Raw genomic sequence first — 11,017 nt, forward strand, 5'->3', positions numbered from 1 at the left:
CTCCTCTGTATATAAACACTTGTAATAGCTAGAGTTATTACAAAGCATTCTAGCTAAAAAAATTAAGGGCCTGAATTATAAAAACTGTGCAGACTGTCTCACAGCCTTGTCATTTTTCTCAGTATCATAAAGGTTACTGAAAGGCAACCTCTGCCTCGGGTATAGAGCTTCAACAGACTCTGTTCTGTCTGCCCTATTGCATATTCATTAAGTCAAATGGTATTGTAAACACCCACTCAAGAGATCTTAGTATTTTTTGCAAATTAAACAAAAAGACATGTTGGAAGTATACATATGTATCACAGAAAATGCCAGTTCTATGGAACTGTCATCTACTCCACATAAAGCAAAATACTTCTCTTACATTATTCATATTTAATTTGGACAAATGGATGTGTAGCTACAAATTCAGCTCTGGTATAGTACACCTGTCCCTCATGAATAAGTTACATGTGTAAATGTCCCAGCATGTCCTTGTTTGGCCCTTGTCTGGGTTATTCATTTGCAAAATATAAGGGCTAGAAACTGCCATGGGAATGTAAGGCTAAACTTCTTAAGATCCACACAGATCAATAGCTTAGTAAGTACCCATGAACCTATGACCTGAATAGGTAAACAGTTACCTTAGAAAGTAAACGGCAAACTCCCAGAACTAATCCATACACAAGGATGGCGCATTCTAAACACTATTCTACTCAATAAAAATCACCTCCAAGATCATCACTTGTCAGAGAAATATATATTCTGTACTTTATTCCAGTCACAAAGCAAAAGAACTGTTTTCATTCAACAAAGCTTCCCTTTTCAGCACTTACTACACAAATGTTCTTAGGAAATCAAGAGGAAGTTACATTTCTAAAAAATATAGCGTATTTTCTGCCTGCCTCCCACTTATATATAGATTACTGGTTATGCATATATCCTGCTGCATCCCCTTCAAGGTGATTTATGAGCTGCAGAGCACCCGGCATACACTGATTGGTTTCACAAGTTAGTAACACAGTGAGCAGCTCTGAGTGTCAGTATACATGCCTCAGTGCTGGAACAAGACATGGGAGAGGATGGAAATTGTATTCTGGCATGCTGGGCAGTGCACAGTGTAAGCCCAGCATTAATAACTCCAAGGATATAAGACATCTAATGGACTCATGAGAACCTCCAGTGAGGTATAGTATTGCATGGGTTCTCTGTGTCTTGTATGTCATCCTTACAGTAGCAGCAAATTTTTATCTTTTGTAACTATTTTCAAGTGAACTGAAATGTCCCAAGAGTATTTATAAAAAATAAGCAATCTCAAGTCAATGATATTACATTTCAGCAAAAACAGCAATGACTCCAAACCTCACACAAATGAATGGTTTAAGTCATTGTTCTTTAATTTATTTAGTGGCAAATGAAGGCAGATGGGTAGCTGGGAAAAGCACATCACCATCTGGGGAAGAACAGGGTCTTTGTATTAGAATCTAATTGTATTAGAATCTAAGTGCAATGGCAAAGGAATAACATTGGAGAGATGAAAATAAACTGAAAGGTATCATAAACCAAAATGCAAATAAATCAAATTATTGATGCCATCAGTAATGTACATTGTGGATATCAGAGCAGAAGCCAAGGTAGCTCCAATTGCTATGAAGGTCAAGGAGAACTAATTTTTGTCATTCTGTCAGATGCCCAGGATAGCAGAAAATGATTTAGTAAAGAATATTTAGGTGAGACAGGTAGAAAGGAAGGGGAAAAGCTGACATGTAGCCAAAAGGTTGATGGATAGCATGGGAGAAAGCCTGTTGAAGAAAGTAAGAGAGTGGCTCTGAGTATAGAGAGGTGGCACTAGCTAACACTGCACTCCATCACCATGTAAAAATTGGACAAAGAGGGTTGATGATGATGCTATCAGTCATGCACATTATATGAATTTGTACAGGGAAGTCATGGAATGGCAGGGTAGTCAAAAGAAGGAGAAACAGGAAGAAATAAAAAGGAAGGACAGAAAGTAAGTACGAGTAAATTCATGCATAGCAGATATTAAAGAGCAGAAGAAGACGCATGAAGGCTTCATCAATGAACGTGATTAAGTTAAATATGATAGAAGGGAAATGTAACACCCCCAAACAATTTGGAGTGCTTTATTTTCTTTATTTAATACAGGGCTACTTAACTGATCAAAGAGATCATTTTCTGCTGTGGCCCAGATCTAGGTTGATCAGCCACACAGAATGTGGCCACATACTGCTGATGACCAAACAATATATCTGAAGACAAAATACCCAAATCTTATTTTTTCACTGAGGGGCATCCTATGATCTCTTGTACCCTTCTACTTAATGTAATCAATTTTATTACAATTACACCTTGGGGAAGAAAAAGAAGACATAAACTTTCACTTTCTATGTTGCTGCATCATCGGATAGTGGTATTTATCCACTTTGCATGAAATAGGATATTCTTCTCCCTCCATGACCCAGGCACAAGTCAAATACAAATTAAATGCAATGCATATGAACAGAGCAAGATATACAAATGATAAAGTAAAATGTAGAGTATATGTAAATAACATGAAAATCATGCAGAGCAAATCATGCTAGGCAGAGGCCTAAAAGCAAACTGCTATATTCAGGGCAATGCTGGATAAAACACTAATTCTGTACATTAAAATTAGGAATATTGTTTAATTTGCTAAAAAGGGCAAGCAGTGCCCCTCAGCAGCATACTATATCTTAAATGATAGTCAAAACTAGAATAAGAGTTTGATTAAATCAAGTCAGCTTATTTACCTATCTCTTTTAAACTCAGACATACTAATATTATATAGACAATCAATACATTTTCCACTTTTTTCTAGCTATAAATTAAACCTTAGCAAATCTACACTATTCCCTCTAAACACTAATCTCATTCCTGTTGAAGGTTCATCACATTACAAAATAAAGATTTCATCTTTACAATACTCTGTGATTCATTCAACCAAAATCAATCAAATATGTTTCATAGCAGTGTTACAAATACGTGTTCAAAAATCCAAACTGATATTGATAGATGAAACAAATTAAACCTTTCCCTACTTTCTGAAGTTGCTATAATTAAAAATAATATCCTGCCTAGATTTTTATTTTAGCTTGTCCTTTCAAATCTTATCTGTCAATTAAAAAAAATACTTCAAATTTAAGTTAATATATCACCCAAATCAGTATGCATAGTTCATAATAAATTAATGCTATCAAACAACACAGTGGTTTGGGACTTACCCGACCTTTGCTTGTACTGCATAATCACCAATGCTGATAAATTGTTAAAAGTGATACTTTTCACTCAACTCTAATATGTGGCAACCTCTCTGGGTTAAGATCTGGCACAATCTTTTACTCTAACATCACTGCTACCCTTGAGCATTGCTATATCTAAAACAGCAAGATATCAAACAACTTATATTACATCACTTTATATTTAAAAGACTATAAATGTTCCAAAAACTTATTAGCATTCTTAAATTAAATGAGATATTTGAAATAGCACAACCAATTAATTTGAATACAAACTTCAAATTAAATAAATGCTAAATATATCAACTTTTCCACGTATCAAAGACAAATTTGTTGGGGACTTTTTGAAATATGAACCACTCTCAGCAGAAAAATTTAAAGTTAAAATCAAATCTTCCTAAGAGTTACCTACATATACTAAATCAAATGACTACTTACTTAAGCAACAATTCAAATTCCCACAACGAGTCCAATAATCTTGATTTCTTTGATCAACGAGTGTTTTATCTACAATTTGTTAAATCTCTTTCAAATACATATTAATTAATTCACAACTTTGAATATAAAAACTCCTTCACCTAGTCCACTTTTTGGCTTAATAATGACAACAACCTATCACCTATTTCAGTACACAGTTCCAGTCAATCTAATATCAAACTAATTCCTCTCAAAAAACACTTTATACCCAAGTAATAATGACTTTAACTGATGCCTGCAAACATCCGTCACCTTTTCATGGTATGAGAAACCAAAAGACTTGGAGAAATTAAAAAAAGAAGTTCTTAACAAATAAGGAAAAATTACCTGGGAAGTAAAGAACAGTTTGTCTTTGCAAAAAATGTTATTTAACCTTGATAGATCTTATAACAAGTCAGTAATAAATAAAGAGGAGCAAGAAGTGAACCCTGTGGAAATCTTATGTAAATCAGTCTTATAATGCATCAAGACTGGTTGAAGCCTGAGCAACATAGTCCTTCAAGTAGTCCACAAATCATTGAAGGAAACTATTATCAAAGTAGGTTTCTGTAGCACTTGGCAAGTAGCAGACAGTGGTGTACCATACAACATGCCCTTTGATGACCTCAGACAGTGACCTACTGAAGCCGCTATTATCCATACTAGATGGATGGCATTAGTTACAAATAACAGAGTAGTCAGAATACAAAACTTTTTTAAAAATCTGTATTTACCAGGTAAAATGATTTTCATAAAAAATGTTTTGGACAACAGAATGAATTACAGTATTTAGTCATTTCAAATCTCATGTTGTAATACTTCTATTTGCCTAAGGTAGTCAGGAAAACAGTGATATTGTGCATTACCAGGATAATGATGTGGTATAAAAAAGTAAACGTATGTGAAATTCACATATGACAGAGTCCTATATATCAGCTTTTATCAGGGGTTGTAGTGGATACCTTCAGATATAAATATGGACTGAGAAGATACTTAGTACGCTGAGTATGAATGTTGCAAAGACAGTTTCTCAGATACCAGTGATAATAGAATTTCAGGCCACTTCAAGGCAATGGCTGTTTCAGATAATCTTGAGATGATTGTTGTACACATATCAGTTAATCAATGGCTCACAGTCAGATCCTTCTGATCTTATCTCTCTATATAAGAATTGATGGTTTGGCATGTTATGTTTGCAACAGTCAAATGTGTAAAAATAAAAGAATATGTTAGAAAGTCATGCAATTAACATTTCATAGAGTGGTGTAATTGGCAATTAAGATTTGAATAGTTTTTATATATTTTTGTGTAGTAGGACAGAAAGACAAAAAAAAACTTACCCTGTGTACAATACCAGCAGCATGGATATACTGTGAAAAAAGAAAACACTTTGTGAATTCAAATGCAATAACTAATTGTTGCAGTTAAATATATCTAATACCATAGTAGCCTCTCATATATATCAAGATTTTAGCTTGGTTTATTATTCATTTGCTCATAGTCCTCTCCTCTGTCTTTTCCTAGCTCTGTTATTACTTGATATTAGTTGCAGTTTTCACCCATAATTCATGTTACTTTGACATGACCTTACAAACTCAAGTTTATACCATCCTGAAAACTTTCATCCAACATCTATTGTTAAACTACCACTCTGTATCTCATTTCTCTCTCTCTCTCTCTCTCTCTCTCTCTCTCTCTTTTGTGTCTGCATTTCCACGTCTCTGTTCTTTTTCTGAAACTATAAGTGATAAGTTGCATTCAATAATATACCTATTAACTATCCAAATTTTTACAGAATGTCCAGATTTTTGGCTCATATTATCGGTCTGTTCCTCATAAAAATTGTGGTTTTCTGGAAAATCACTGTGATGATCTAAGGATTTAAGTCAATAAATAATGACATACATTTGAATTTCAGACTTGAAATCCTTCAGAAAATGTATGTTAAACGCTGTTACTCTAGCAACTTTCTAAGTTTATAAGGGCAACATTTAAAATCTGTCCTTATTTTGGGCCTTTGTCTCCCCCCCCCCCCCATTTTGTCTGGCTTTGTCCAGATTTCTGACACTAAGAGATTGAGATATATATATATATATATATATATATATATATATATATATATATATATATATATATATATATATATATACCACCTATGATGTTTCCGTATAAATCCCTCACTGCATTTGGAAAGACTGTAAGAAATCTGTGAGCTGTGTGGTATAAACGCAGTGAAAGGGAAAAGGAGTGTTGCTTTGTCAAAATGCACAGGTTGTTTTTGTGCAGCTTACTACCACATGAAAAAATGAAGTTCAGCTATCCAAAGATACTGTGCAAACATTGTAAAACCATTTAAGTTCAAAACCAATAGTGACAGTAAAACAACTGCTGTTTTGTTAGGGGAAGCCCAATATGTTGTTATTAACTGTATATGAATATATACCAGAACTGTCCCAAAGAGCATTATATTGTCAAGATGGTCTAATAAATTTCAGGATGCATTACAAGACAGGTGAATGTCTGGCAAGTAAGTATCCTGAAAGTATACAAAGAGGCCACTTTCTTACAACAATATATAATATACAAGGTATGAAGAGTTAATTTATCTATTTTTATTTGATAACTGGGTAGGTGGGCTGGCTGAAGTTGATAACAAGTGAACGAAAGTGGTGTTTTTTTTTTTTTATTTTGTTTTTATTAAAGTTTAATAAATTGTAGTTTTACCATGGATTCACCTGAGCCAGCTTTTGTTTGGACTTTGTACATGGTCTTTGTTTTTTGTTTAGATTTATACATAATGCTGACAGTTTGAGCACAGTATATTTAAACAAGTGTAAAGATTAGTGTAAAGAAGATCTAGAATTTTGGATTTTTTTTTCTGGCAATTAGAGCAGAGGATTAAAACTATAACATGTTAACTAGTTTCCTGTAGTCCAGAGTTTGATTCTCTCAGCCTTTGTTTATCTACTGTGTGACTCTGTGAAAGAAACATAACCAGACAGTGCTCTCTGGTATGAAAAATATTCAAGTGGATCAGTGTTCTAGCTCAGTTATCATATGCAGATGAATAAACAAGTAAATAAAATATCTTTAATAGTGCTTTAGATAATATTACAGTTGCCAGTCACAGCAAAGAAACAAGAACTAAATTGTTGTATGACGAATAACATAGTGCTTCAGCTGCTATGAGATGTCATTAGGAAAGGATGGCATGATAATATGAAACCACTACTTCTTCTCATCAAAACATATTGTATTAACTAAGACAAACTGTTTTATATGTGGCTCTTATATTTAAAGATAACAAGAGTAATAATTTTCAGTCTACTGCATGCTGTCTAAGATGGCTTTCCTACTCTTGGTTGAGTGAAAGCAACATGGGTTTGTAACTTGCTGAGTGCAGTTCCATGAGTTACAACTTGTAGAATGGTGACCTTTCCCCACAGAAAAACACTGGTGGCATGGTTTATATTAGTGTGTTAGCACTAATTCAAAGTTATGGGAGGTTTCAATTTTATTTACTGTTGTGCAACAGTGGAGTTAGTACATTTAAGAAAGTGAGAGTGGGATGGAACAATGTTTTTATTATTTTTTGTTTCATCTAGTTGAGGCTTCACCTGATTGTTTCATCTAGATATAACTTTAACCAGTTATTACTCAACCAGTCATAGTAGAACTGTTAAAGAGATATTTATCATATCATATCATATCATATCATATCACAGCTTAAGTAAGTGCAATGAAGGAGCATGCAATGTCATGCATTGGCCAAATATGATTATATACCCACAGCAATTACTACAAAACTGTGACAGTGGTAGATTAAGTGAACCTTGGACTTCAAGCAGTTTTTCAAACCATGGACCCCCATCACAAACTTTTTGGAACATGTATAAACAGTTACGTGATTTTAATTGCATTTTTAAATAAATGTTGGATTTTAGTTATTTTGTTCTGAAAAAACATTTGGCTATAATTTGTCACACAAAAATATAAACTGGTAGATTAAAGAGTTTGGGGTATTTTCTGTTTTTTTTTAAATTTTATCTTTCATTTATACAGTAGTGATTTGGTGTGTTGTTTTATATTACTGTGTATAAATCCACGTGGTTCTTTTCTAATCACCTTAGTGATCATTTTAAATATATTGTATCTACTATATTTATTGTTTAGTAAATCAACATTTGTTTGAGTGTATTTTAAATTTGTATTCTTTAGCATGTCCCAAGAAGAAGTGAAACAATATTTGCTAGCAGTAATAACAAAAGCACCCATTTCAGGACATTTCAACCATAAATGACCACTCAGACTGCTGTTATAATCCACCAGTGTCTGTATTCATCAATTACAACCACTTTGACTGTGTAAAGCTACAAGTTGGATTGAAATTCTTTTTTCATCACAAAATGTTTTATACAAATGCACACCAGTACTGTAAAAGCTAGACTGTTTAAGCCCTCTACTCACCAATTATAGCCAGACTGTAGGCAGCTTTGAATCTCAGCTGTCTGGTTGTGGAAAAAATAATAGTCCCAGTAACATATTTCAAGTTAGTTTCATGTAAACACATAGTAATCTCATAGTAACCACAGTAAAATATTCCAGTTTACTTCACATACTGCAAACTAGTCCTGCAAAATCAGATTAATGGCTGTTTAAAAATGAGTATGTGACGAGAGGAAAATTACTTTCAACCATGTATAGCCTCTCATCCCTAGCTTACAGTTAAAGACACTTTATTAAAGTACACTGCAGACATCTGTTTGTGGAAATATAGTGGCTACAATAATGTTTCAAGCTTGTTTCACACAAATGCATAGTAGCCGATGTTGCTACAATGAAGTATTCCAACTTAACTTCACACAGATGCATACTAGTACTGCAAAGTGGGTAAAATGCTATCCACAGACATCAACCAACTCCTAGCAGTTATAGCCACTTTATTGACTGTGCAATACCTCATATATCTGATTGTGATAACATTAATAGTAGTGATAAGTGCATTTCACCTTTGTTTCATACACAGTAGCCACAGGAAAGTACAAATGTAGGACAAGGAATTACTTTAATCCTCAGTGATTTACGAGAGATCAAAAATGTTAGAAGGGGCAGAGCAAAAATATGAGACAAAATCAGGGCTAGTTGAAATATATCATAGTAATGTGCATCGGAAAATTCACATTAGTCCTGCAAAGCCATATTAATGATCAAGCAACAGCATGCAGTCATTTTTATGCACACATCACCCATACACCTGAAAAAATGCTGATTTAACAAGTACTGACTGCAAAAATATACTACGACATCAGTGCTGAATGTGAGACAGATTGCACTAGAAAATCTTCCATGCATTTTTTTGGGACTAGAATAACACTCCAATATGTAGACATTACAGATGTATTTATTTTCTTACTAGGCTAAACTTGTCTTATTATTCACTGGTGATTGCTCACATGCAGTGCATAAAAGCATTTGGTTGTGAAACAGGAATTTAATGTGGCTTGTGTATCATTTAAGGATTACAGAAGTATTAGTATTATCCACCAACAAAAGATCCCATCCCCAGCTATGTTTCTGCTTTAAGACTTAACAAAGAATGTCACTAGTCATGAGATCTATACACAGTCTATAATCACCGAGGCAAAATCAGATGAAAGCATGTATTGTGTGCCACTAGTTTAGTAGTACATAAAAACTGTTGCGGCATTATATTTATCTGCAGAAGATAAGACAGACACTGGACTTTTCCTGTGTGCTTAAAATAACACAATGATAGCCAATAAGCCACAAGGAATGTACACTTTAAGATTTTAATTTTAAAGATTATGAATTTCATTTTGAAGTGGATCTTTTGTAAGCAAGGGTCTCTTGACTCCCTTCAACCTAATAATAGACCAAAACCTAGCCAGAACAATCAGGAGAATAAATATTGGCTCTATAGAAATGGTATTGACACTATAATAGTGGTTCTCCAGTCTTTATCATATGTTGCTGAAGACTATTCACCTTACAAATCACTACTTCTGGTCCTTGCATAATGTGTTTTTCATTTGGTCACTTCAGGTGTTGCATTTTCTTGATGCTTTATTCTTTTTTAGAGTCATACTTTATCTCTCAATTTTTGCCACTGATCTTTTGATACTGAATGTTTATTTGCATACAATGACATCCCTTCCTCATCCATATCATAGACCAGCACAACCATCTTTTACCTCCTCCATGTCACAAACCCAACACACACACAAACATTGAAGTGACGCTGCTGTCCATCCATGTCCACACCCAGCACAAACATATCTTAGTAAACAGCACAGTTTTGTAAATTAATATTATGCAGTTTAAAAGTAAGAACACGTTCTCTTTCCAAAAGTAGTCTGTAGGAGATTGCTGATTATATTTTGCTCCGAGTAACTAGCTGCCATTACTAATTACTAAGTAAGTTATCATACGCTAATTAACAGGGGCCATTCTGCAGTGTAGCTTTCCACCCACAAATTTGTTTAACTACACCCACCTCTCCCCTTAGGTTATAGCAGCTGCTTCCAACAGGTGCTCAGCAGGCTTTTTTTCTTTTTTTTTTTTTTTTTTTCAAAGAAAAAAAAAGGCAGATGGCATGTTGCCCTTGTTTAAAGCCATTATGGTTGCAGCAGCCTAATGCCATTGTTCTGATTATGGGACCCCCCGGAGCTGTGGACCCCGGGTAGCTATATAATTGCCTTTATTGTAATCCACCACTGCATCTGTGACACATTTAAGACTTAGAACCAGAAAAAGGAACTATACTGTATGACACTCCTTCATTATCTTGAATGAGTGTAGGATTAGAGTTGATCCTGTACAAAAGTCTATAATTTTTTCCTCTGCATGGATTATTATTCAAAATTTCCTGAAATAGTATAGTTGTGTTATACTACAATGCATTCAGGTATTACTATCCCGAAATACATTTTTATGAGGCATGGAATACCTGAAGAAGTTGTATTTGAGAATGGCCCTTAGTATGCAAGTCAAGAGTTTCATAATTTTGTCAGTGGGAATACAGGCACATTATATCATGTCCTGGAATCATCAGTCCAATGGGCAGGCTAAAAGAGTGTCCCAAACTGTGAAAAACATCTCAGAGAAACAGGATTATTCTGACATGACATATTGTTACTTATCTAGTCTCTGAGTACAGAAATACTTTATTAGAATGTATAAATCTGTCCACAGGGAAATGATGTGGAAAGAATCGCCACCAAGACAAGTATTCATGGACTCAATGTCTCAAGTCAAAACTGCTCAACAGAAGACACCTCTGAAAA

At 34.2% G+C, this 11,017-nt stretch overlaps 1 protein-coding gene across 1 annotated transcript in view; it reads right to left on the reverse strand.

The window, feature by feature from the left end:
- LOC122807086 (mitogen-activated protein kinase 12-like) overlaps positions 1-11,017 on the reverse strand; it is a 672,606-nt gene that overhangs the window by 293,085 nt on the left and 368,504 nt on the right. The window contains exon 6 of the mRNA XM_044078025.1: positions 5,054-5,083. Within this exon, the coding sequence (XP_043933960.1) occupies positions 5,054-5,083 (30 nt within the window). The remainder of the gene's footprint in view (positions 1-5,053; positions 5,084-11,017) is intronic.

The sequence above is a fragment of the Protopterus annectens genome, chromosome 7.part0, assembly GCF_019279795.1.
Source record: "Protopterus annectens isolate FY-2018-M chromosome 7.part0, PAN1.0, whole genome shotgun sequence".
Taxonomy (NCBI): domain Eukaryota; kingdom Metazoa; phylum Chordata; order Ceratodontiformes; family Protopteridae; genus Protopterus; species Protopterus annectens.